At 49.5% G+C, this 27,516-nt stretch overlaps 1 protein-coding gene and 1 long non-coding RNA gene across 5 annotated transcripts in view; one reads left to right on the top strand and one right to left on the bottom strand.

Moving 5' to 3' along the window:
* Positions 1–27,516, top strand: part of PCSK6 (proprotein convertase subtilisin/kexin type 6) — a 190,808-nt gene that overhangs the window by 148,425 nt on the left and 14,867 nt on the right. For 2 of the 4 annotated variants that reach the window (XM_031002258.3, XM_031002257.3), the window contains exons 14-19: positions 10,329–10,508; positions 10,672–10,710; positions 15,889–15,991; positions 17,322–17,518; positions 19,762–19,849; positions 23,963–24,066. In XM_031002258.3, coding sequence (XP_030858118.1) covers positions 10,329–10,508; positions 10,672–10,710; positions 15,889–15,991; positions 17,322–17,518; positions 19,762–19,849; positions 23,963–24,066 — 711 coding nt within the window. The remainder of the gene's footprint in view (positions 1–10,328; positions 10,509–10,671; positions 10,711–15,888; positions 15,992–17,321; positions 17,519–19,761; positions 19,850–23,962; positions 24,067–27,516) is intronic. The other 2 variants (XM_031002261.3, XM_031002260.3) reach the window with 1 other exon arrangement.
* LOC109023506 (uncharacterized) lies at positions 5,182–8,159 on the bottom strand. The gene is made up of 3 exons (XR_010131208.1): positions 8,083–8,159; positions 5,673–5,820; positions 5,182–5,586 (listed from the first exon to the last, which is right to left on the bottom strand). It is a non-coding gene; the product is annotated as an uncharacterized lncRNA (long non-coding RNA).

Here is a 27,516-nt window from a genome sequence, read left to right as displayed (position 1 = left end):
CATATGAGAATGGAGAATTTTCAGGCAATCTCACTCAAGAACATAAATACAAAAATTCTAAGCCCAATATCAAGAAAACTAAATCCAACAGTATTAAAAAGATGAAATACTCTGTTCCTCTTTTCCTGCCTTGTTTTAGATTAATCAAATATTTGTCAGCATTCCACTTTATCTCCTCTGTTGGCTTTTTAGCTGTACTTTGAGTGGTGCTCTGGGGATTACAATATGCATCCTTAATTTATTACACTTTACTTAGAATTAATATTGAACAGCTTTACACTTCTCAAATAAAAGGATCTAATAACAGTGTAATTCCATCCCCCTCCACTTCCTCATTTGTGCTGTGATGGTGTTGTATATTTTACTTCTGTATTTGTTACAAACTCCTTCTTAAAACAGTGATAATATTTTTTGCTTTAAGCAATCTTCTTTTTTTTTTTTTTCTTTTTTTGAGACGGGGTCTTACTCTGTTTCCCAGGCTGGAGTACAGTGGCACAATGTCAGCTCACTGCAACCTCCACCTCCCAGGTTCAAGCAATTCTCCTGCTTCAGCCTCCCAAGTAGCTGGGATTACAGGCATGCACCACCGTGCCCGGCTAATTTTTGTATTTTCAGTAGAGACAGGTTTTCGCCATGTTGGCCGTACTGGTCTTGAACTCCTGACCTCAAGTGACCCATACACCTTGGCCTCCCAAAATGCTGGGATTATAAGGGTGTTGTCTTTTAAATAAATTAAGGGAAACAGCTACTCTTCAGTGTGTTTACTGACATGTTTACCATTTCTAGTGCTCTTTATTCTTTCCTGTAGATCTGAATTTTCATCTGCTATCATTTCCCTTAGCCTGAAACACATCCTTTACCATTTCTTATCAAGCTGGGCTTCTGGCAAGGACTTTGCTCAGCTTTGTTTTCTTTGAAAATGTCTTTACTTCAACCCATTTTTGAATGGTATTTTCACTGGATATAGAATTCTGGGTTGGGAGTATTTATTCCAGCACTTTAAAAATACCAAATTTTTAGGCCGGGCATGGGGACTCATGCCTGTAATCCCAGCACTTTGGGAGGCCAAAGTGGGCAGATCACCTGAGGTGAGGAGTTCAAGACCAGTGTGGCCAACATGGTAAAACCCCATCTCTACTAAAAATACAAAAATTAGCCAGGTGTGGTGGCAGGCGCCTGTAATCCCAACTACTAATCCCAACTACTTGGGAGGCTGAGGCAGGAGAATTGCTTGAACCCAGGAGGCAGAGGTTGCAGTGAGCCGAGATTGCACCACTGCACTCCAGCCTGGGTAACAGAGCAAGACTTTGTCAAGAAAAAAAAAAAACCCACACTTTTGGCCAGGCGCTGTGCGGCTCACACCTGTAATCCTAGCACTTTGGGAGGCTGAGACAGGTGGATCACCTGAGGTTCGGAGTTCAAGACCAGCCTGGCCAATATGGTGAAACCCTGTCTCTACTAAAAATACAAAATTTAGCTGGATGTGGTGGTGGCACCTGTAATCCCAGCTACTTGGGAGGCTGAGGCAGGAGAATCGCTTGATCCTGGGAGGCGGAGGTTGCAGTGAGCTGAGATTGCGCTACTACACTCCAGCCTGGGCGACTCTGTCTCAAAAAAAAAAAAAAATTGGGAGAAGCACATAAATGCCTTAAAATTAAAAATATAAGTCAAAAATTCAAAATTCAATAGATATGTTAGAAGATAAACTTGAGGAAATCTCCCAGAAAATGAAAGGGTGGTGGGGGAAAGACAATAAATATCGGACCCAGTAAGAAATTTTGTTAGAACAACATTGGGAGGTCGGGGAGGGAGAGGGAGCATGTGAGTATGTGGAAAATAGTGTAAGAGAACTGAATTCTCAGCTTCCTAGGTGAGACATCACTGGACAATGTCTAACATCAAGAAACCAGGACATAGCATATGAGTATTTTTGTCTAGCAATGTAAGGGTAAATGCCAGAAAAATAACTCAAAGTGTTAAAAAGAGGTGGGGAGTCAGGGGGACTCCAGGAGGTAGAATGGAGTGAAGAAGGACTGCTTTCTTTGTTATAAACCTTGTAAGAGTTTTTGACTTTCCAGACATTTAATTTATTACTTTGGAAAAGCTGGAGCATCTTAAAAGATAGAATGACCTTATAGATGCCATTAAGAAAAGTGCTGTGTTGTCCATTGTACACACAGGTGATCATTCTTTCCTGAATGGATATTTGTTGAGGATTCTTCGATCCTTTTCCTGGCATTTAAAATACCATCTTTCAGGGTTTTTGTGGCTGTAGGAGCACAGGGAAGCCTTGTATCTCCCCTTTCTTAGCCTGGGTCTGAGAGTTCATGTGTGTATGTGTGTGTGCTCAGGTAAGTACGTGAGTGTGGGTGTGCATGTTATGGGTGCCTTGTGCACACATGTACATGTGCATACATGGACGTGTGTGTACATGGGGAGCACACATATATGTACTCTTTTTCTTATCCTCCTTTCCAAGCCATTCCTAAATTCCTTTTTACCTTTCTCTTACTGGCCATAATGTGAACTTAAAGTGTATTTTAACAATGTGTTAAATCTGTTGAGTAAAGGTTGATATTTCTGTTTGTGTGTGTATACATATACATACAATATATGCAAAAATGACTGTGTGTATGTGTAATTATTATATATATATATATATTTATTTATTTATTGAGAAAGGGTCTTGCTCTGTCACCCAGGCTGGAATATAGTGTGCAATCACGGCTCACTGCAGCCTCCAACTCTTGGGCTCTAGCAATCCTCCCAACTCAGCCTCCTGAATGGATAGGACTACAAGGACACACCACCATGCCTGGCTAATTTTTCTATTTTATTTTTTGTAGAAATGGAGTCTCACTATGTTGCCAGGCTGGTCTCGAACTCCTGGCCTCAAGAGATCCTCCCACATCAGCCTCCCAAAGCTCTGCGATCACAAGCGTGAGCTACTGTGCCTGGCCCCTACACGGTATTTTTAATAATAGCTTTATTGAGATATAATTCACATACTGTGAAATTCACCCCTTTTAAGGAGTAAATTATAGGAGTATTCAGTATGTGAATTATAGGGGTGTTTTTGTATATTTTTATAAATGGATGGAAGTAAGCTTTTTTATTCCTTCCGCCCAAACCTCTGCATTAACCTTTGTAACTTGAACATAGCCATGGGTGGCTGGTTCACCGAATCTCAGAAGGAAGAAACTTCTGCTGGTGTTTTAAACTGAAACATATTTACGTGATTTTTCTAGGGCTCTCTTACTTCACTGTGTTTCAATTAAGGAATTTCTTCCTGCATATTTTAAGTATGGGGACATAGGGGGAGAACTAATTAAACTCTATATTGTTAATAACTTCTCTTATAGCCAAGAAAACCCAGGAATCCAAAAGTATTAGCTCAGAGTTCTTAATCTGATAGAACTTTCCCCCACCCCTACTTGCTTTGTCTCCAATTGTAAATTTCCTTCACAAGGATTTTAATGCTTAACTCAAAATGCCAGGCATAGGAAAGCTTCATTATTGCTGGTACTTTCCTGTTGGCAAATTCAACCATAGTCTCCCCTTAATTCTGGTTCTTTCTTTGCATAATGGGAATAATCCTGTTTGTTCATTATGAATTTAATTCATTGAGGGGAAATACTGCATTGAAGATAGTGAATGGTGATAAATCCATTTACTGGCAGCCTCAGTTGGCACTAGCTGTGGATTATCCTCTGCCTCTCACAGTGACATTCCCTGGCCTTCGTTGTTGACATCTGGAGGCAGCCTGCTGGCAGTGCTGGCCCAAGTGCTTAAACAGGTGGATTTGTGATTCTTCTACAGGCTCAGGAATCTGATGGGAAAAAATTTGATTGGGCATCTTTTTAGACCCCCTCCTTTTAGAAACTAAGGAACTCGTGGTGCTAGTCGGGTGTGTACAACAGTAAACTTGAACAGGCTTGTAGAGTATCTTGAATAGTAAATAACACATTCTTGCTAAGTGGCTTGCCGAAAGCAGGGTCAACATTCTAAAATCTGACTGCCTCTGGGTGGCAGTTCTGTTGAGTGTAGACCCTGGTCTGGCCTGGGGTGTCCCTGGACACATCTGCCTGTTCTTCCTCCTTGCTTCTCCTGCACCCATGTGGCTTACCTTCCCAAAGAGAATGTGGCCTCTTGGGGGTGACTGAGTGTGGAGGGGCCGGCCTGGGGAGCCTGTCCTGGCACAAGTGCTGCTGCTGTGGGGGGGGAGGGGGGGCGACACTGTGGACGCAATGAGAGGAGGTGGATGCCTCCTGAAAACTAAAGCCTCCAAGAAGCTCATTCCTGTGTGTCTCTGCCTTAGTCTGTTATCCTAAGTCACCCATAAGCATCTGACCCTCCTGCCTCAGTTAAGCTTGGACTGTGGTTTGGAGAAGGGACTGTGTAGAGGGGGTGATTCTTATCAAGGAACTGATTTGCCCAGGTGGCCTGTGGTCCCTCGCCTGGGTATTTTGCAGTCAAGCCTCATGGGACACCAAACACTGTGGCGGGATCATGTGGCATTGCCGTTCATGATAGACATAAGTTTACAGTTCATGATAGACATACAGTTCAAGATAAGACATTAACAGTGTTGTATCACCTGACCCAGTGGTTCCACTTTCGGGACTCTATTGGGAAAAAGTAATCCAGACTGCATCAAGTAATATTTTTGTCAGATTTATGTATTTCAAAAAAGGGAACTGGGCTAAACGTTCTGTCATAACCTGTCATAAGAGGTTGTTAAACAAATGGTCACATTCACAGGGTGAAGTATTTTGCTGTCAAAAAAAAATGTTTTAACAGATTCATTCATTCAGCAAACATTTATTGAGTACCTACTGTGTGCCCAAAAGTTGCTACACACTGAAGCTAATGCACCAAACAAGAGAGACATGTTCCCTGCCCCGTGATGCCTCTAGGCTGAAGGGAGAGAAAACAGTGAACAAGAAAATAAGTAACGTCGAATGCAATTAACATGATATAATACTAAGTGGAAAAAGAAAGAGAAAACAGGGTGCTGTGTGTTTTCAACTATGCAAGAAATACACATGCATAGGAAAGAGCCCAGGAGGAAATATGCCAAGAGAGTTATAGGTGATTTATTTTTATTTTTCTTTAAATATCTCAACATTTAATAATTTTTATTCTAACTAGGGAAAAAGTAATTTTAAAAAAGAATCACACTTCAAATTTATGCCATACACTTTATGCCGTAGGTATGGAATTCTCATTTTTACATCTTCCAAAGGCAGGAAAACCAAAGTGACTCCCTTTGTTGAGAAAGTGAAAAAAGCATTTAAGTACTAGAAAGGGGAGATAGGCCCGGTGCAGTGGCTCATGCCTGTAATCCCAGCACTTTGGGAGGCACGCGGATCACAAGATCAAGAGATCAAGACCATCCTGGCAAACATTCTGAAACCCCATCTCTACTAAAAATACAAAAATTAGCCGGGCGTGGTGGCGGGCGCCTGTAGTCCCAGCTACTCAGGAGGCTGAGGCAGGAGAATGGCGTGAACCCGGGAGGCGGAGCTTGCAGTGAGCCGAGATGGTGCCACTGCGCTCCAGCCGGGCGACAGAGCGAGACACCATCTTAAAAAAAAATAAGAGAGAGATAAATGTCTCCAAATTTACCATTGTCTAAACCTTAACCTTAGGTCAAGTGTCACAAATCACACCTATTAGAAAAGGAAAGGTCTCTTTTGGAGGCACATGCAGGAAGGGGTTGCTTTGGGCCCACTGCCTCTTCCCTGCCGGCTTTTTTGGAGCTCCCAGCTCTCAGCTCCACAAGTTGTTAGCTCAGTGCCTATAGGCTGTCATAAATATCTTGCAGATCGAGAGAAAGAACAAAAATACAAACCATGTGTGAGCAAAACACCATTTCATTCCACTGGCCCTTGTTACAAATGCAGCTAAGATCTGCTTCTATGCATCTTAGACGTCTCATCCCTTGTTCCTAGCAAATATCTTTGGTAAATTTACAAGTTTATAAATTGCTTTTAATTTTATCAAATCAGAAATTTGTCTTGCTCTTAATTATATGAAAAAGATGCTCAGTTTATCATATAATGAGAGAAATGCGACGTTAACCTTTCTGAGTTATCGGATTGGCAATGTAAGCCATAGCTCCAGGCTGCAAGGGAGCCCGTTCCTTTTGACGTGTGACATGTGACGTGTGACGACTTTTACGTCTAGTAATGTAGCCTACAGGTACACACGCACACAGCTGAAATGACGTGTGCAGTAGATTTCCCTTAATGGACAGCTCCTGTGTGCCAGTCTCTATTCTAAGTGCTTTACCATCATTAAGTCATTTAATCTCCAAAACAACCCTGTGAGGTAGACATTTGGAGACGTTATTATTATCCCCACGTTACAAATGAGGAAACTAAAGAACAGAGATGAAGTAATTTGCTAGCAGGGGCAAAGCCACGTTCCAGACCCTGTTGTTCCAGGGCCCTTGCTCTGCTCACCTCAAGTAGTTGCTCCCTATGTGACCAAGGATAGAGCACTATTTGTGTAGTCGTGTGCTGCAAAATGACATTTCCATCAGTGGCAGACCCCATATTCAATAGCCATTGCATAAGATTCTAATGTCGTATTTTGACTGTACCCTTTTTATGTTTAGGTATGTTTAGGTACACAAACACTTATCATTGTGTTACAGTTGCCTACAGTATTCCGTACAGCACCATCCTGCACAGGTTTGTGGCCTGGGAGCCGCAGGCTGTACCCTATAGCCTAGGTGTGGAGTAGGGGTACCATCTAGGTTTGTGTAAGCACACTCTATGGTATTCACACAACAACAAAATCACCTGCATTTCTCAGGAGGTATCCCCATAGTTAAGCTACACATGACTATAATTGCCAAAGTTTGTAAACAACCTAAACGTCCATGAGTATGAGTAGGGGATTGTTTAAGTAAACAACACTACATCTCTCCTGTGCAGCCATGGAAGGATCATAAGGATACACTGTTAATGGAAAACTCAAGGTGCAGAAAGTGCTAGCAGGTGTGTTACCAAAAAGGATGGGGAAACATATGTTCATATTTGCTTGGATAAGAATAAAATGCTTCAGAAATGATACACAAGAAATGGGGAACCAACATTGCCCGTGGGGAGGGAGACTTCGTCATATGCACTTTTATACTTTTGCATTTCTGAGCCATCCTTGTATATTACTTATTCAGAAACAAAAATCAAAACCCCGAGTACTGCTGCTTTTTAATGGGGTTTTTTGACCATACAACCACTTTATTCATAGATTTTAAACATTAAACTTTTAAAAAGTTTTAATGTTTATATATGAACAGGTAATATATGTTGTGGTTTTAACAAAAAGTCAAACAGGCTGGGCACGTGGCTCACACCAGTAAATCCTACACTTTGGGAGGCCAACGTGGGAGGATCGCTTGAGCTCAGGAGTTTGAGACCAGCCTGAGAAACATAGTGAAACTCCATCTCTACCAAAAATACAAAAAGTAGCCGGGTGTGGTGGTGCACACCTGTAGTCCTAGCCACTTGGGATGCTGAGGTGGGAGGATGGCTTGAGCCTGGGAAGTTGGGGCTGCAGTGAGCCATGATCGTACCACTGTACTCCAGCCTAGGCAACAGAGTGAGACCCTGTCTAAATACACACATACACACACACATACATAAAGTCAAACAGAGAGTGTAATAAAAATGAAGTCTCTCTTCCATTCCAGTCCAGCCTCCTCCCATGAGGCTGCCTGTCTGCTGGATCCCTGGGAATTCTTCCTGCTCTCTTTTTCCACACAGTGCACACCACTGACCCTGAGTGTGGGGCAGCTCCTCTTGTTTGTCCCACCAAAACTATATCTGAAAATAAAAATCCAGTTTTGGTGACCAGGCCTTTTGTGGGTGTTTTTGGAGACATCCTCTATAATTGAAATAAACTTCAACTCAAATTATAGCCTCTAGAGCCCTTGGTCCCTGTCCTACCGTCATTACAACCCCAGCGTAATCTCAGTGCACCACTTGGTGGTTAAAGTGCTCGATTCCTTTGTGGTTGGAATGTGGCTGTAATTGGACCCTAAGGAGCTGAGGAGAGTCGGAGCTTCCTCACCAGGCTTGTTTTCTGCACCTGCAGCGGTGAGAACAACTTCCTGTGTCACTGCTGCAGCGGTGAGAACAACTTCCTGTGTCACTGCTGCAGCAGTGAGAACAACTTCCTGTGTCGCTGTCACCACACACGTAGGCTGGATTAGGAACTGTGTCAGGGAGGGGAGCTGCTGTGGGGCTTAATGAACCGAGCCCTGTGGAAGACCGTGTGCTAGAAATGCTATGCTGGGGATGCTGTTTCATGTAGGAGGGCCTTGCTTACCTCTTCCGGCCCTGGCCAGGCTAAGGGAGGCTTGGGCAGTACGGAATCTGACTTGGGACAGTGTGGAGGCTCCAGCCTTTTGCAACCTAGTACTTAGCCAGTTGAGGCTGTGGTTAAAATGAAACAGGGCTGCCACATGCCACATTGTGTAAATGGGTCAGTGTCGAATGCCATTTCGAATCGCACCAGGGGGGCCAGTCCTGCCTGTCTTTCACCTGCCCGCCCACCCACCCAGGATGGTGTGGATTACAGCCTATGGGCTTATGGTATGAGGATGAGCAGGAGCTCCTGTTCTGGAATTTAGAAACGCTAAGAGATTTCCAGAATTGGAACAAAAAGTAAAGTTGTACTGGCAGAGGGGCCTGCATTGCAGAAACAGTGCATAGGCAGGTATGTAAAGACAGACAGGCTGCCATTTAGAGCCAGTGGGTGAAGTAGCGAGCATGGGCAGAGGTAAGTGTTGAGAAAACACAGTCAACAGCAAAGAATCAGAGCAGTATTCTTCCTCCCCAAAACCATTCTGATTGCCAAGAAACCCCGTGGCAGGAAAGGAAGAGGAAGCAGGGATTTTTCAGCCAACAGAGACATTGAGCCAGCAATGGCCCTGTCCCCAGCTTGGGTCGCAGGAAACAGTCATGAGGGCCCACTGAGGGGGTTCACAGCTGAACATGTGTGTGCATGTGTTTCCTATTGAGCCAATCCAGTTAGAAACAAACACTGAAAGGCTGGGGCGTCCGGGAGCCCCGTCAGCATGAGCAGCTGTCCTTGGGCAGGTCACACTGGCCCCTGGCCCCCTCAACTATGTGGGGTGATGACCTTCTAAACAGTTACCCTTCTCTGAATTCTGGGGATGCCGTGGTTAAAAAAAAGAAGAAGCAGCTTAAACCAGTGGCCAGCAGCAGAGCCGGCCTGCAGATACACGTTAATTAATTGCATAGATGCTCTTTGACTTACAAATTGTAAGTTGACTTATTTCGATGATATTTTCAACTTATGGTGGATTCATCCCAACATAGCCCCATCATTAAGTCTAGGAGTGTACTGAATGCATCTGGCTTCCACACCATTGTAAAGTCAAAAAATTGTAAGTCAAACTGTCATAAATTGGGGACTGTTTATAATGTGTTTTATAACATCAAGAATTCACCTGGAAATTGCTACCAGGATTTTCACTTTGCTTGATACCTGAGAACAGACAGCTGCGTGGGCCATCGCTCCCTGTGGAGCTGTCGGTGGGGCGAGACCCCAGCTGCCCCCATGTTGGCTGGGAGCTCTCCCATCAGCACTGTCTTTCCTGTGTCTGTCTGTCTCTGATGTCCCCCATGGAGCCTGGTGTCTGTCTACTCATCCCCATGCTTTCAAAGATGTTCTCCCTCCACCCAGCTTCTGCAGACATTTGGGTTTTTACCAGCACTGCTATCCCCCAGAACATCCCTCACTGTCCTGGGCTAGCTGTGGAGGAGAGAGCCCAAGACTGAGTCTTCCCATGATCTAGGATCAAGGATCCAAACAGCAGGACTCCTCCATGCAACCCAGTTATCACACTTGGAGGCTGTAGGGCAAGACTCACAGCCAGGCCTGGCACCAGATTTACCCACCGATATCCCAAGACGGGAAGGTGGCTGCTGCTAGGCATCGGGGAGGCAGCATTGAGGGAGGCTGCAGTGAGATCAGCAGGGCAGAGGACAGCCTCCAGGACAGTGGAGAGTCCAGCCTGGCTGACTTCCATCCCAGCAGGGACAGGAAGTGGAGGGCAGCTCGGTAGAACAGGAATAAAAGGGCACTGGCTTGCAGGAATGAGACACTGGGGGAAAGCAGCATGTGGCCTGGGCAATAGGTGCACACCTGGCCAGCAGGTAACCAGGAAGTGAAGGTAGCAGGCCAGAGCCCAGCTATCAGGGGAGGAGCCAGGCAGCATTTGGCTTATTTCTGTGAGTGACAGAAGTCTTGGCACAGGCAGGTAACTCCGTGGGTTTGGTGCCTTCCAGGGAAGTTGAAAGAATGGAGCCTCATACTGTATGGCACAGCGGAGCACCCGTACCACACCTTCAGTGCCCATCAGTCCCGCTCGCGGATGCTGGAGCTCTCGGCCCCAGAGCTGGAGCCACCCAAGGCTGCCCTGTCACCCTCCCAGGTGGAAGTTCCTGAAGATGAGGAAGATTACACAGGTAATGAGCCTGAAGTAAGAGGAGACGGCCAGCTTCCACGAGCTTTGATTGTCCAGAGTAGCTCTTAAAATGTAGGGCTGCTCCTGGCAAAGGTGGGGCTGATGGTTGTGTGTCTTCTCTTGCCTGGGAGTCATAATAATCATGGCAATTTGCACTCACACAGCTCAATCCACCCCAGGCTCTGCTAATATTTTACAGACCAGTAAGTATGCTTCAAACCAGTAAGTATTTTCCAACCTTCCCAGCTGGGAGAGCAGGGTCTATATGCCCAACCAGAATGGGGTCTTGCCCACTGGTAAATTAGCCACTTCCAGGAGCACCCCCTTTCCAAAGGCCCCCATCTCACAGCTCAGCCTCCTGACTCCCTCAAGTACATCCACTTTCAGTCCTTGAGGTCAGGATGTGGGAAGGACACAGTTACTCCCAAGGATCCAGGAAGGTTGGGTTCAAGGAGCACAGCTGGGAAAGGACTTCGTGGCAGAGATCCTGACCAGCCTGGAGGCCTAGGGTTAAAGACCCAGAGAGGATCTCAAGAGATGATGTCAGCAGATACTGATGCTTCACAGACGCCTTGAAAATCTTACAGCATCTAAAAAGGCCCTGCATGAATCGTTTTTCTCAAATCATCCCATTGCCAAGGTGGGCCCTGGTTTGGGGCCACCAGTTCACTCCACAAGGCGGCCAAAACCACAGCTGCCCAGAGAAGCTCCAGCCACTGAGCTGGACACGGCTTTTATTCATGTGTTAGACTAGAAGCTGTTCTTCTCCCTCTGAGCCCTCCTGTAGCAATTTGTGCGAGAAGAGGTATTTCTGGTTGGACATATTTTCCTTAGCTAAATACTACGGCTAAATGATAAATGATGGGTGATATCTAAGAACACTGATGCTTTAAGTTATCTAATATCTTCTGTGGAAAACAAATAACAAATGGAAAATTCCACCAACACATATCAAGTATAAATTACGGTCAATTCCATTTTAAATTTCTTCTACTATTCCTTTAAAATAGAGCATTGAATTATGTATGGACTAATCTGCTCTGTTTCCCTCTGTGATTTATAAACTGTGGCAAGATTCAGTAATTATTAATAAAGAACTGATTTTTTTCTTAAAATCTGCTACTGACTTCAGCCTTGCACAATGGAACCTCACTGTGATACCATTCTGCAGTCCAGCAGTCTACTGAGCAGGGATTAGGTGGAGAGAGGGGGTCTCCATGGGAAGGAGATGCATTCCTGGCTCTCAGAGAAGCCCCCTCAAGTCTCAGGGGTGAGTGGGATGGGCAGACCAGAGACAGCAGGAGAGCCTATTCAGAGACCAGGACAGAGTGACAGAGGAGGTGAGAACCAGACGGTGCCAGAGTGTGGAAGCCAAAGGAGGAGGACGAGCCACGTTAGAGTCCAATGCAAGGTCAGGTGGATATGAGACGGGGTGTGCGGAGCCGGCCATGGGCATGGTGCATCGGGAGTGACGGGCCCAGGCCAGTGGAGGCTGCACCTGGACCCTTTGGGCAAGAGAGCAGTTGCCAAGAAATAGAGGAGGTGAGCGAGGGGGACGAGGGAAGCCTAGGGAGTACTTGCAAATGGCCAGGGTCCCAGGACAGCAGCAGGCAAGATGGTCCCTGGAGAGGAAGGTTGAGGACCAGAGCATCTGGCTGGGAGAAAGGGCAGCAGCTGCAGTGGGCAGCGTGGGGCACAAGGAAGATGTCAGTGCTGTGGTTCTGAAGGTGGACAACTTTGTGGTGACAGCCAACCTGCTAGGCCAGAGCCGTCTGGTGGCCAAAGTGCAGGTGGAGGCCACCCCAGGGACTCCGCAGGGTGCTGAGTTGAGAGCAGATCCTGGGCTGTCCCCCTGCCCCCGCCGCCGCCAACCCAGAGACTGGGATTCAGCAGGTGTGGGACGCCTGGGAGTCTGCACCTGTAGCAACCACTCTTAGGTGCCTGCAGGCAGTGTGGGCTTAGGGAGCTGGCAGATAAACCAGCGAGGATGGGGGCAGGAGGCAGGGAAGAGCTTGGGTTCCTGCAAGAGAGTGGCTGGGAGGCCAGGACATTACTGGCATGGAAACACAGGGAAGCCTGGGCCTCAGGAAAGAAGCCATGGTTGAGCAAAGGAAGCTGAGTGGGCTGAGATCAGCTCAGGACACTGTGGTCATACACACAGGACTGCAAGGGAAGCCAAGAACCCACGTGGCATTGTCTGGAAGACGGAGTTCCAGGGCAGCTCCACCGGTACGGGAGCCAGTTCACAGGATGAGGGTGATGTCTGGAGCAGGACCATGTGTGCTCACAGGCTCAGCACATCCGTGCTTACTCGACAGGCTCAAGCAGAGGCCCAGAAGCCTCAGGTCACTTGCTCAGGGCACAGCAATCAGGAAGGAAACCAGACTTGTGCTCAGTGTGCTCTTATTCTCGTGGGCACCTCTTGTCTGCAATTAATCAGCCCAAGTCTTGCATGCCTCTCGGGTCTGATACTGCTCCAGTGAGGTTCCGGTGTGCTGTTCTTGGATGGCGTGAACGATGGAGAAGATGGTGATACCAAACTCTCCTGTCCATCGGCAGTTGGTCTGAGCACGCAACGGCAGAGCACATGGAGAACTCCCAAGTTGCTTCTAACATTTATTTGTGCATTTTTTTAAATCCTGGATTTCCTCCACAAAGGATTGAAGGTGGAGTTTTCAAATAAACCCGTGTCAGTCTAAGCCCATCTAGAGAGGCATCAGCCGCTAGCCAGGCTGTTCAGCATGTGAACGGAGCCCCCCTTGTATGAAGAGACCCCTGCTAGGAGTTACGGGAAGTGACACAAGAAGGCAGTGGGGCTTGGAGGAACTGTCACGCTAATTGAGGCAAAGGGAAAAGCAGACATAAGTACAAACTGCAACACGAACATCATGGTCGCCCAGAGAATGAGCTACAGCTGGACCAGAACACGCTCAGGCAGTGGAGTGATTGGGAACACGTGGACAGCCAGGTGGATTTAATTTAAGAACGCTTCATGGGAGAGACGAACCTGGATATTTGGCTTTTAAACAATTCAAGTCGACAGCCATACTGGGGAGGTTTGTTTACAGATATTCATCTAGGCATCTCCACCCTTGGATGGGCATCATCTTAACCTGACCGGTGGGTGACCTCAGTGCAGTGTGGGGGCCCTGCAGCTCTGTTGAATAGCCCCCAACCTTGCATTGGGCTCCTTGCAAAATTATGAATAAGCTTTCCACTGCAGAGAGACCCAGGAACGGGGGTGGGAGGTGTGAAGTCCATACACCTGGACCAGCAGCTGGGAGCACTGCTTCAGGACCCTCCCGAAGGCTGTCCTCCTCCGAGGACATCCTAGAACATTCTGTCTGGAGATGGTGATGACATCTGCACTTTCCCTGTTCCTAGCCACCCTCCTCTCATCCGCTCAGCAAATAGTGATTGAGCACCTGCTCTGTGCCTAATGCCAGGAATCTAGCAGTGAACGCACCAAACCAAGCCCTGCCCGCCTGTCTCCCATTCCCTGTGTCTAGAAAGAGTGAAAAGATTGGTCTGCCGCCTCCCTGTCCCACTCCTGCCCTCATCTTCTTAAGATGAAGGAAATTGTTCACTTTATCAAGCAAGACAGACCTGCTGCCTCCTCAGGGAGAAGGCGCTGCAGGAAAAGGCAGGAGAGAAGTCCTTAAGTCACCACGACAGCCCCGCGTTCACTGGGCCAGCTGCGAGGGTGGGAAGGCGAGAGCCCAGTGGCTGAGCTGGAGTTTTGGGCTCTATGGGTAATTTAAAGCAATGGTGCGAGAAATGAGGATTTTGGAGGCTGTCCTCATAGATGACCCAGGATGAGGTGGGCAAAGAATCCCATCAGATGGGAATTGATCCAAAATATTATAGTAAACCCTCTGGAGCTGGGGAGAGGAGTTTAGCAGTGAGTTTTAGAAATGGTGGGTGGCATCTGGAACCCAGGATACCAGCACCGCCCAGGAACCACATCTAGAGTGTCCTCGTGGATACACACAGCTCTGAAAGGGGTTCACAGTGGGAACCGGGACAGGCAAAGCCCCCCCACAGTGAAAACTAGGGAAATAACACCAGAGAGCGTTCGGGGAGGGAAGCCAGCCTCACTGGGTCTAACACTGGCAAGGTCTGGAGACTTCAAGACGAGTGAAGAGGGCTTTGCGTGCCCCAGCAAAACCCCATTGTGGGCAGCAGAGAATGAGGACTTTTGTCTTTTCCTCAAGTCCCCACCAAATGAAGGTGGCCAGCAACTCGCTAGTCTTTACTCTTGAGCTCACTCCCCATCCCCTCTCATAACTCACACCTCGGAGGAGGAGGTTTTTCTTCCAGTAACTCAAAAGCCTTCACATGCCCCACTTAGTCCCTGTGTGTCAGAGCTGTCGGGGTCCCCTGGGCCGTTTCCCAGCGTAGGAGGGACAGGTGGGCAGTAGGCAGGAGTCCACCCCAGCTGTAGCTTCAGGCATCACTCCTGCTGACCAGCGTGGGGAGGACCCCTGCAGCGTGCCCCGCCCCCGCCTGAGGGGTAGACCTTTAACACTGGCTTCATCTCTGGGATACCTGCGAAGGACCTAGAGGGTGAGGTTTGCTGGCATCTACTCAGCTCGCCTGCAGTTCTCAGTTGTTTTTCCAACTCACCAGCCTCCGGAGTGAGAAGCTGGGGACCCCTGGGAACTTGAGGGAAGACACAGCTGCCGTCCCACCAAGGGCTCCAAGGAAAGCCTAAAGGGGATGTTCTGAAAGGGGCTCAGCCCTCAGCACAGAAAACAGCAGCCCCCCAACCCTAGGACAGCACTGTCTAGCTGTGTCCCTGCCCCACCCTAGACCTGCCCAGCAACAGCCCCACCAGGCGGTCCTGAGCATGCGGAGATCCATCCCCATTCCCACCACAGCGAGTTGCGGGGGGCCTACCTAATTCCTCCTGGCTCATCAGCTTGCCAGCAGCTCCCCTGACACTCAGCACCCCCTCTTGTGTTGCTCTGTCCTCCACGTGGAAGTCAAAGGTGCTGGCTGGTCCCAGCATGATGACTGGTGCAAGTGAGTGAATGAAACAGCTGTTCCAGCCTCTCCCTCCCCGCTACCCCTCCAGGCTCTCACAAGTCCCATCTCCTCCCTGCTCCGGGTGGCGTACCCACCCTGGATGTTTCACTCCTTCTCATGCTATCCCTGTCTAGAGTGCTCAGACTGACACTGGAGCCCAGCGAGGCTCAGCTGTGCCTGTTACCCGCAGGGACGGCTGCTCCCGCCTTGTCGTCTGGCCATCCAGCCCCAGCGGGGCCTGGGAGCGTCTCCCAGCCCTGCCAAGTTGCGATATCCTGACACAGGGATCCGCGGGACTGCAGTAGATGGAGAAGGCGTCTCTCTGGATGAAAGGCAATGCTTGTTTCTTTAAGGTGTGTGCCATCCGGAGTGTGGTGACAAAGGCTGTGATGGCCCCAGTGCAGACCAGTGCTTGAACTGCGTCCACTTCAGCCTGGGGAGTGTCAAGACCAGCAGGTAATGCGTGCCCCGCAGCCCTGTGGCTCACCACTCAGTGACTTTCCAGTTGTATCCTTAGCCCCTCCATGTCCTGATGCCCCAGTTAGGAAGTAACGTAGCACCCCCAAACAATCATCACACTGAAGTTAACTGCTTTGGAGTTTTTAAATTTTTAGTAACTTGGCATTCCTATCATGCAAGTCATACATGTCCATTACGGAGAAATTAGAAGCTGTTGCACGTTGGCATCCGTGCTTATAAAGCCTTTTCTATCCGTGTTGTTAAAGAGAAGTGGTTCATGTTGGGCGTGCCAAGGCTGCCCCAGAGGGCCTGGAGACAGATGCGATTCAAGGCCCTGGTGCTGTCCTCACAGGCCAGCTCGGGGGACATGGCTCTTGGACAGGCTGAAGCCTGCTGATGGTCTTTCTTTCAGTGTCTCTGGACTCTGGTTGGGTGTGGGGCTTTCACAGAAGCTCTCCTGGCACCTCCCCAGAGAGCCCATGAGGCTGAGTTTACCTCGAGGGAGGATATCGGGAGCTCTGACCTGGGACCCCAGGTATATGGCCAGTTGCCCGGTTCAGGCTGACCCTTCTGTGATGAGTGTGCCCTCCTGTGTGGCCTCTGCAGTCAGGCCCTGGGCTCTGTCCACGGAGCTCCTCCAGCTCCTGGCATCACCACTTTCTCAGATTCTCTTCCCTGCTAGTCCTGCAGCTGCCCTGTTGTCCATTCTCATTTCACAAACTTCCCTGGGAACCCATTATGCCCTGCACGTGCCAGGCCTCAGAGGCCACGATGACAGGACACTGCTAGGCTCCCCAAAGGCCTGGGTGACAGATGCACCCACCAACCACTGGTGCACACCCATGAGGGCTCAGGCACGGGTGCGGCCGTGCAAGGTCAAGCCGGGTGCCCATGTGGCTCTCGTGGCGTCCTCGAGCTCCCAGCCACAGCGCACTCACTGGCCAAAGTGCAAAGGCTGTCACCCTGCTGGCCTCACTCACTGCCCACAAGACTCACTCCCTGAGGGTGCCCGAGAGAGGGTTTTGCCAGAGCCGACAGATCCAAAAGTCAAATACCAACCTCACGATGCCCTTGGGAAGCCATGCGCACCCTCAGGACCTTCCAGCGGGGCCAGCTTTGAAAAGAAAGGATTCCCAGGTTCTATGCAAGGCCTCCAGCCTCTCCACCTGTGTACGTAGGAACCTCAGAACTGCACTCACCAAGACAAAGGGCATCATGTTTGACATTCACTCCTGAAGCCTTCGTTTCCTCAGAGGAAACAAAGGGGCCGGCGTGGGGCTGGGGCTGAGTTGGCAAGGCCCTCACCCTCCTGCCTTTGCTCCTACAGGAAGTGCGTGAGCGTGTGCCCCTTGGGCTACTTTGGGGACACAGCAGCAAGACGCTGTCGCCGGTGCCACAAGGGGTGTGAGACCTGCTCCGGCAGAGCTGCGACGCAGTGCCTGTCTTGCCGCCGCGGGTTCTATCACCACCAGGAGATGAACACCTGTGTGACCCTCTGTCCTGCAGGATTTTATGCTGATGAAAGTAAGTGGCTTGTTTGTGGGTCCAAGAACTGGTGAGCCAGCCCCAACTTTCTGGGCCCGTGTCCTCTCTCCGGGGAGAATTTCCCAGCCTTCTGCTTCCGTATATTTTGTTGTTCTGAGTAAGGACTTTGAACAGGGAAGGAGGCAGAGATGAAGAGATCAAAGCACCCAGACCTGTTAGTTAATAGCACTTCACCCACAGACCTGGCCAGGAGAAGTTCCAAGTGATGCTGAGAGACATCCTGGCTGTCCAGGGAATTTCACCCACCTGCATCAGAGTCAACGTCCACTACTGAGCAAGGGCAGAGAGGTGACTAGGGCCAGCCACTCTTGAACTCAGTCTGATTTCAGGTACCAGAAGAGGAGGTCCTGCTGTCTGTGCTGTAATTTCTCCTCCAGGAAAGACTATGCCATCGGCTTCTCTGTAACACAGGCTGTGTGCGCTGGGCGTGGGTCAGGGCATATGGGATTGGTGGTCAGAGGTGGGGGAGAGCCCTCCTCGGCAGAGCTGCCGAGATGGAATTGGGATTCAGGTGTGGGCGGAAGGTTTGCAGACCTCCACACGTGAAAAGGAGCTGCTGACCAACGTCAGTTGGGCTCGGAAGGGATGGGTTTGTCTTTGCGGGGCATTTCACGGGTGGCAACCACACCCCTGAACACTAGACAGGCAGTGTTTTCCTCGTCCTACAGATGGGGAATCAAAGCTGAGCAAGGGCAAAGGCCACAACTAGTCATGATGGAGGTGGGACTCCGACTCAGAGCCGCAAGGCCAGGTGTCTTGCTGTCCCAGGAGGGTGGGGCTGGACAGGAGTTGTAGGCTCAAGACCCCATGCCATGTTTTCGTAATTCGCCTCGCCCTGGGAGACACAAAAGCAGGGCTTGGGTTAAATTGACAGGGGATAGTTCTCAAACACATTAAAGAAGCTACCGTTTGGCACTCGTGGTCTTCCAGGTAGCCGGCCTCCCCACGGCCCTCCTTTCTGGGCCCTTGCTGCCCAGGATGGGTCATTGATCCGGCCTGTCATGGCCCTGCTGTTACCCCTGTGGACAAGACCCAGGAAATCTTTAAAGACGTATAAAACCATCAAATAACAAGACTCCCCCTTTTTTTTTTTTTTTTTCGAGATGGAGTCTCACTGTCTCCCAGGCTGGAGTGCAGTGGCATGATCTCAGCTCACTGCAACCTCTGCCTCTTGGGTTCAAGGAATTCTCCTACCACAGCCTCCCAAGTAGCTGGGCTTACAGGCATGCGCCATCACGCCCGGCTAATTTTTTTGTATTTTTAGTAGAGATGGGGTTTCACCATGTTGGTCAGGCTGGTCTGAAACTCCTGACCTCAAATGATCCATCTGCCTTGGCCTCCCAAAGTGCTGGGATTACAGGTGTGAGCCACCTCACCCGTCCCAGACTCCCTTTAGAGGGGAAACAAAAAGTCATGCAAGACACATTTCACAACCTTTGCAAACGCTTGCCCTGGGCTGCCAACCAGACCTTTGCAAAGGACGGAGGCGCCTTCATCCCCACCCCCTTCCCAAGGGCACAATTGGCCGCCCTTCTTCACCCCGACATCCTCACTCAGCACCTGCTTTATGGCGTATGATGCCACCTGTGGAGGCCCTGAGGGGGACATGCGCAGGTGTGGCAAGCAGCTGTTAGTTCCCAGGCCCAGAGCACCCCAGCCACTTAGGAGTGGTGCATGGTGGTGGTTCATGAGGCGCCAACCCAGATAATAAGTTATGACATTGCAGGTGGGAGTTGGGGTGACCCAGAACTTCCCCAAGAGGCACGATGACTCGCCGTAGGTTCCTGTCTCACCATCTAGAGCAGCCAGATCTTCATACATGGGTTTCCCTGAGAAAGCACCGTGGGGGGCAAGTGGCAGCCTCGGGCTCTCCACCCCCACCTGCCCACACCCGGCCACATTTATGAAGATTTCCACCTCGTTAAACTCTACTCAGCCCACCAGGAATTGGCCACCATCCCTGTTGAAATAAGCAGAACCACCTCAGAGGTCTGGTGGTTGTCTGAGGACCTTTTTTACCTCAGAAAGGGGAGGTGAGAATTCTGTGACCCCACACCAGGTACAAGCGGCCTCTGGCTGCTTTATTTCCACCCATTCCGGAGGCGGACTCGGGGAACAGCCCACCTGCACCCCCGCTTTGAAATGCCGGGGGCCTGCTTGCCCAGATTTCATTCCTGTCAGTGCTGTCCCTTCTCTTTTCTTATCTTGCTATTTTTCTCCAGGTCAGAAAAATTGCCTTAAATGCCACCCAAGCTGTAAAAAGTGCGTGGATGAACCTGAGAAATGTACTGTTTGTAAAGAAGGATTCAGGTAAAACCCCCTTGAAACCTGAGGAATGCCAGGGCGGGGGCACTGCTTGGAGTGTGTTATGGATTTACCACGTTGGTGCATTTCTCCTAAAAGCTGAACTGTCAGAGGCCCAAAGCCGTTGAGGGTAAAGATTCCGAGTCCTGGAAATCGTGTGTCCACTTAGGATGGAAAGGGAGAGGATGGGTGGAATCTACGTTTTACACATGGGCGAATTGGGCAAAGCAGCACTTGATCACATCACGTACAGCACAGGGCTGTGCCCAGATCCGCCTCCTTTCGCTCGAGCACCTCCACCTGCTCCAGTTCCCCTCGCTGTCTGGGCCGGGGGTGGGCTGTAGCGGCTCACCCACCCTCTCTCCTCTGCATCCCTCGATCTTCTCTTTTTCTCCCAGCTCCTGACATCTTCACGGCTTCCTGAGGGTGCTCTTTACGTTCCTGGTTCTCCCTGTTCATCAGGCTCAGCCCCATAAAGCTCAGCATGCATTTTCTTTAAAATCATTCTACTGGGTTAATGATTGTTCTTGGAATATTTTGAAATGTTCCTTCAGCCCATTTAATGCAACCAGACTTCATTTAATGCAATCAAATATACATTACCTGTTCCTCCGAATTGCTGTCTAAAATCTTAGAACATTCTGTTCAAAATTTTTGGGGGGACACTCCCATAGTAGGGAGACTAGCACCATGGTCCGCACTGGAAGGATCACCTCATGTCCAGATGCAGGTTCTGATGCAGCGGGTCTGGGCAGAGCCCACGACTCTGCATTTCTGCAGGCTGGCAGTGGTGAGGATGCTGTGGTCCAGGCAGGGAGCTGCTTTTGCAGGGTGAGGCGGTGGAGGGCTGCAACACACCCCCAGCCCCGTCTCCCTTCTCAAATGCTGTGAGGACTGGAATTCTCCATAGAAGAAGTTTCTTTTTTGGAGTAAAGAACAAAGGAAGAAAACTTACTGAGCATATCTTCTCTTATTCCAGGGGCTTGCACCAGTGTTGCCTCATTTAATCTTTGCAGCAACCTGTGAAGTAGACATAATTCTTACTCGCATTTTACAAACAGGGGAGATGAAGTTTCCCCAGGAGGCACTATGCTACTGCCTTCATTTCCTTCAGCCTGCTCATTTCTTCCAGATCAGAGTACTGGGGAGAAGAGGACCCCAAGCAGCTAGGAGTCCAGGAGAGGGAAGGCAAAGCAAGGCTCCCAAAGTCATGCATCACATCTGCTGTCATTTAAACCTGTTGGCTGGACAAGGCAGGATTAGGAGTGAAAGGATGAACTGGCCCAGGAAAGGGATCCCCCAAAGATAAAAGAGTTGGAAGAGAAAGGAGGCATTCCGCTGGCGGCCTGGGAGAGGCCAGCTTTGACATCCCAGGCTCTGCAGGTCAGGCAGCCCAGGAGTGGATCCTCAACCCAGGCTGGTAGCTGGGGGTATCAGGAAGAGGAGGCTCTGTGTTCCCAGCTCCCTGGAACCTGCCTGTTTCCCAGCGGAGAAGTGCTGAGGGATCCCCGGGAATGCATTTATGCATCCTGTCCCATCCTGTAAGAGAGGGAAATCGGATACTCAATTTAGGAATGGTGTGCTAAAGAGAAAATGCTTCCTGTCAGTAGCCCCGCCACACAGAAGCAGTGGTTCCGTCACTGGCGAGCTTTCAGAGAGGCGTGCAAAGTCCAGACGCATCGCCAGCCGTCAGCCACAGAGAGCTTCCGTTTATTGCCCAATATCCTCTTAAGCTGTGACTTCTAATCACCGCAGTCATGTTAAAGCAGCAAGAGAGCAGCCGAGCCGCCGCCTCTGGCCCTCCATCTCTTCAGGGGGATCAACACAGGAAAGGTTTGCAGGGGAATGTCAGTTATTAAAGACATGATTTAACTGCCCTTCGCAGTGGGCATGGCACCATGAAGAGGAAGGGCGCTGGGTGGGTGTCCGCCATCTCTGCAGAGGAGCTTGCCAACATACAGACGTCTTCCTGCTAAATGCAGGTGTAAGAGACAGGAAAAGCCAGTGTTTTCTCCTACTCTCACACACAAAATACAACACACTTCACCTCTGGTAGCCAAAACGTGTGGGTTTTTCCCACACACCAAGCAGTTCTCCAGTGAACCGTAAGATATACGTAATAAATATATAGCTCAGGCTGAACGCGGTGGCTCACGCCTGTAATCCCAGCACTTTGGGAGGCCGAGGCAGGCAGATCACTTGAGGTTAGGAGTTCGAAACCAGCCTGGCCAACATGGCGAAACCCTGTCTCTACTAAAAATAAAAAAGTTAGCCAGACATGGTGGTGCACGCCTGTAATCTCAGCTACTCAGGAGGCTGAGGCAGGAGAATCGCTTGAACCTGGGAGGCGGAGGTTGCGGTGAGCTGAGATCGTGCCACTGCACTCCCGCCTGGGTGACAGAATGAGATCCTGTCTCAAAAATAAATAAATAAATAATAAATAAATAAATAGCTCAATTCTGACGCTACTAGATAGTGTCAGATCCTACAAGTTGAGGGCTCAGCCCAAGACTGCCCCACTTTGATGTCAATCCCGAGTCCCACATGGCGGCCTGTGCTTCTGAGTGAGCAGCCGTAAATCGGACTTGCCATGACCCCTCCTTGGGTTCGATTAATTGGCTAAAGCAGCTCACAGGGAAAGACTTTACTTACATGTGCCCATTTATTACCAAGGATATGGCACACAGCCAGATGAAGAGATGCGGAGGGTGAGGTTTGGAAGGCTTGAGCGCTGGACCTTCCATCCCTATGGGGCTGGGCTGGGCTGGGCTACCCTCCCAGGATGTGGTTGTGTTCTTGTTCACCACCCCAGAGCTCTCCGAACGCTGACCTTTTGGGTTTTTTATGGAAGTTTTGTTACATAGCCATGATTGATTACATCATTGGCCATTGGTGATCAATTCAGCCTTCAGCCCCTCTCACCTCCCAGGAGGGAAGTCAGAGTAGTAGGGCTAAAAATTCCAAAGCTCTGATCAATGGTTGGTTCCCTGGCAGCCAGCCCCTGTCTAGAGGCTGCCCAGGAACCCCCAGCTATCAGTTATTAAAGACATTTAGCACTTTGGTAATTCCAAGGGTTTTAGGAGCTGTGTGCCAGGACGAAGACCGAACATATATTTCCTTTTTTTTTTTCTTTTTCTTTTCATATATTTCTTATTATAAATCCCAGTGTCATAGCAGGAGTCTCCGGGTCTGACAGATGCACCCCAGAGCCCTTGCTCAGTATGTTTAGTGGCAAACCCATCTAGAACATGTACGTCACAGACTGTACACAGTATAATCTCAGGAACTAAAGAGATAATAGTAGGTGATATTGATTCACACTGCTGTGTGCCAGACACTGAAATGTTTATGGGTATTAGCTCATTGAGTCCTCCAAGCAACTTTATGATGTAGAAACCAATTAACAGGAAGGGAAACAGATGTAGAGGGGCTGGCTGGCTTGCTTGGGGTTGAACACTGGGAAGGTGGCAGAAGCCATCCCCGTGGGTGGTCTAGCTCAGCATCTGTGTCTCTGTCCAGCACTCGGCTGGCTGGAGTGAAGTGAGGGCACAAATGGGGAGAAAGAGGAAGGTAGGGGCTGCATCTGACAGGCCTGCTGGGGCTCCAGAGGGCGTCTTATTTCAAGTTCATTGCGAAGCTGCAGAAGGTTTCAAGGTTTCAAGCAAGAGAGGCAAGAGCGGGTTGGGGTTCAGGGCCAGCCTTGTAGCCGACAGCCCCGTCACACGCCATAAATGCCAACACTTCAAGAGGGACTTGACACTGAGACTGAGCTAGCGTGCCACCAGCGATGACCCACACAGCTCCACTTCTCTTCATGGGGTTTGGATTCGAGCTGGAGAAATGACAGTAAGGAAAAGCTATCACTGGGTCAAGGACGGAGCCTGGCGCCTGCTGCCTGGTGATGGGAGCTTTGCTTCCCAGGCCCTTGTGCCCCTTCCTGCTGGGCCTCCAGCGGACTGCGGGATGGCTTTCCCAACTTTCCTCAGCTGAGACCTTTCGGTGACACAAAGAACTGTGCCTCAGCCACTTACATCTCCTCTTGGGAAAGGTGTTAGAGGGCAAGTCATTTAATTAGACTTTTGGAATGGATGTGGAAATCTGCCTCTTTCTTTTCAACAGCCTTGCACGGGGCAGCTGCATTCCTGACTGCGAGCCGGGCACCTACTTTGACTCAGAGCTGATCAGATGTGGGGAATGCCATCACACCTGCGGAACCTGCGTGGGTGAGTTCACCGCCTGCGGAGGCCTGGGGCCAGCGTCACCCAAGCGTAGGCTAGCTGCCTTGAGCCCGAGAAAGCGCTAGGACTTCGTGGGCTTCTGCATTTATTGCAGCGTTAAAATGCAAAGGCAAAACAAGGTACAAAGGCCCTACCAGGGACTGGGGGCAGGGAGAGTGGGGATTTAATGTTTAATGGTTACAGAGTCTCAACTTGAGAAATGACAATTGTTCCAAGGATAGATGCTGGCGATGGTTACATAACAGTGTGAATGTACTTAATGCTGCTGAACTGTGTACTTAAAAATGGCTGAGATGGTAGATTTTATGTACATTGCAGTGGCTCACACCTATAACCCCAGCACTTAGAGAGGCAGAGGTGGGAGGACAGCTCGAGCCCAGGAGCTCAGGACCAGCCTGGGCAGCAAAGCTGTGAGACCCCGTTCTCCACAAAAGGAAAATGTTTTGTTGGAAATTTTTTTTAAAACCATGTTTTTAAATTTGAAACAAAATCCCAAAACAATGCAAAGGCCCACTTTGAACACGCAGCCTGAGGTTCTCATTAGAAACCCAGCCAGGCAGTGGCTTATTTCAGATGGGGAAAGGGATAATAGATGCTCACCACTCATAAGCCATCTTGTCTCAGAGCTCAGCTCTTGCTGTGGAACGGCGCGGACAGAAACACAACACCATAAACATCGAGAGGGCTTTGGGAGAGGCAGGAATGGATCCAGGTGGGGATGGGGATGTTTTCATACCTAGCCTTAGTTCTTTGTGCCTATCTTCACTTATTTTGAACATTTTGTTCAAAGAGGAAAAGAATTCTATAAACAATTTTACATGTATTATAATTGCCCACAAAGATGATGGCACAGATGTCTCCCAGGCACAGTGTTTATGCAGAATAGCAGAGAATTCATTCATTTTATTGGATTTTGTTTTGCAGAGCTGTTTGCACAGTAAGTTGAAGTGCACCGTCAGTCTGTGGGCTCGGATATGTTTTGGGTTAAGTTTTCTCCTCTCTCCTTCCTGTCCTTGGCACTTTGGTCCTTTCTAAGAAACTCACATCATATGAGCTCTTTCTGCAGTAATACTTTAAGAATTAAGTCTCTACTGGCCGGGCACAGTGGTTCACGCCTGTAATCCCGGCACTTTGGGAGGCCAAGGCGGGTGGATCACCTGAGGTCAGGAGTTCAAGACCAGCCTGGCCAACATGGTGAAACCCCATCTCTACTAAAAATACAAAAATTAGCCAGGCGTGGTGGCGGGCGCCTGTAATCCCAGCTACTGGGGAGGTTGAGACATGAAAATTGCTTGAAACTGGGAGGTGAAGGTTGCAAGGAGCTGAGATCACACCCCTGCATACTTCAGCCTGGGCGACAGAGTAAGACTCTGTCAAAAAAAAAAAAAAAAAAACAGAATTAAGTCTCTGCTAAATCAGTTTCCATGATACTACTATGCCTCAGAAATGCTGCAGAATGGGCACACCCCTCCCCACGTGGCTGGCCATGAGCACCCCATGCAGCTCCCTGCCGTATGTCCTGGAATAGACAGGCCTGATGAACAAGGCTGTGGCTAAGGCCGGTGTCCTCCTGTGATTGCCAGGCTGACCTCAGACCACCCAGGGGAGACATGTCCTCCTCAGTTCCCTCCTGGGGCAGCCCTCAAGGCCACAGTGCTCAGCATCTGGGTGGGTTCCACCCGCTGGCAGCTCAGCAGATTTCCCTAGCCGTTTGCCTGTCGCCTTTTCGTCTCTTATTTTTATGATTTCTTTGACTTACTTAGCCCAGATTGATTGGGAAGCATCACTGATGTTGCTTATTTAAATTTCATAGTCACTCGAATCCATAACATTCAGGCATACAGTTTTGCAACTCTTTGATTTCAATAATTCACTTTTCTTTCTTTGAGTCCCCAGATTGCCTGATGGCAAAAAGCTTTATAGAGTCCCTTGGAATTCTCATCTCAAACCAGTGACTTCTCCATCACTTCAGCTATTAAATTCATTGGTGAGCAGGTCCACAGCTCCGGGGGTCTCCCCTGCGCCCCATGCCCTCTGGCCTGGGGTTCTTTCTAAGCTCCTGGGAACGTGTACATCTATGCCCTGGCAGCCTCTTGGGAGAGAGACCTCATTTTCCTCCTCTGAGTCACTGGAGGCTTCTTGTTCCATGTCAGGTGTGGACCTCATTGGAGGCAGCTGTTCTCAGCTGCCCACTTCCTGTGCCCTGGAGACCCAGGCCCACCTGGCACTCCCCTCCCTGTTCCCATTCAGTGACCACTGCTGTCCACCACACACCCAGGGGCCTGGGCACAGTCGTGGGGAGGGTCGGAGTCAGGCAGTGCTTGGGGTAGGGCATGGCGGAATCTGTCCCCACCCTTGGCTCACAGTGCTCCAGTGCACTTGGCAGGCAACTCGATCGAGATGAGCCTCTCATCCTCCTGAGTCCAGGTGCCTCGTGTGTCCTGGCATGGAGGTTGTAATCCTTCGGGTCTGCTGGCACAGCTGGGTTAATGCAGTGGCCCCGTGGGACGCGACTTACCCACCTGGGGCATGGCATGTGGATTAGCAGCTGACAGCCTGCAGGGCACACACATACCAAGTTGCGGGGCAGTGCCCCAAGCACCTGTGACGGTCAGCCCTCAAGCGTGAACATCCTGTCCCTGAGACGGCACTACTTGAAACAGCAAATGAGAAACACTACAGCAGACCAAGAGAGACTCAAAAGAAAGGAAAACGCTTTCTGTTTTAGTCCCTGTCGTGGCACATTCTTCCGGCTTTCTGAACAAAGGCTCCAGGTTTTCACTTTATACTGGGCCCCGCAAACGACATAGCAGGTCCTGTATAAGCACAGCCCATTCTGCTCTTACTTCTATGGTTGTGGGTGCTTTTAAAGTGTTCAAAGTCTACAGAGACTTGCGACTTAATGGAATCCTTAAAAGACTTTCACTGAGTTATGAAATTCATATTTTTTAGTAGTAGAGAAAACAGGTCGCTTAGAAAATCAACCCACTTTAACGGCTTTTTTGTTGTGGTAAAATACACATCACATAAAATTTATCATGTTGACTATTTTTGGGCATACAGTTCGGTGGCATTAAGTGAATTTACATTTGTGTGCCACCATCGCCACCACCTCCAAATAAATGTGTTTTAACAACTTTGAAGTTTAATACACTGAGCATGAAACTAAGTACAAACAAGAACGAGCTTTCTTTCCCACTTGGGAGGCTCCGCAGGTGTTAAGGACCCTGGTGCTGGAGGAAGGATAGTGGGGAAGACGGGTCCAGCAGGTGAGGCGTGAGAGGTACAACGGCAGGCCCTGAACAGCTCCCAGACCCCACTCAGAGTGGCACCCCGCCTGGTGTACGAGACCCACCCACCAGATGCTCCCAGAGACCAGCGATGGGGAGGGGCGGCATCGGCCAAAGCATAAGAGCAGCCTCTGCTCCAGAACAA

The sequence above is a fragment of the Gorilla gorilla genome, chromosome 16 (genome assembly GCF_029281585.2).
Source record: "Gorilla gorilla gorilla isolate KB3781 chromosome 16, NHGRI_mGorGor1-v2.1_pri, whole genome shotgun sequence".
NCBI classification, from domain to species: domain Eukaryota; kingdom Metazoa; phylum Chordata; class Mammalia; order Primates; family Hominidae; genus Gorilla; species Gorilla gorilla.
This window is presented reverse-complemented; position numbering and strand designations above follow the sequence as displayed.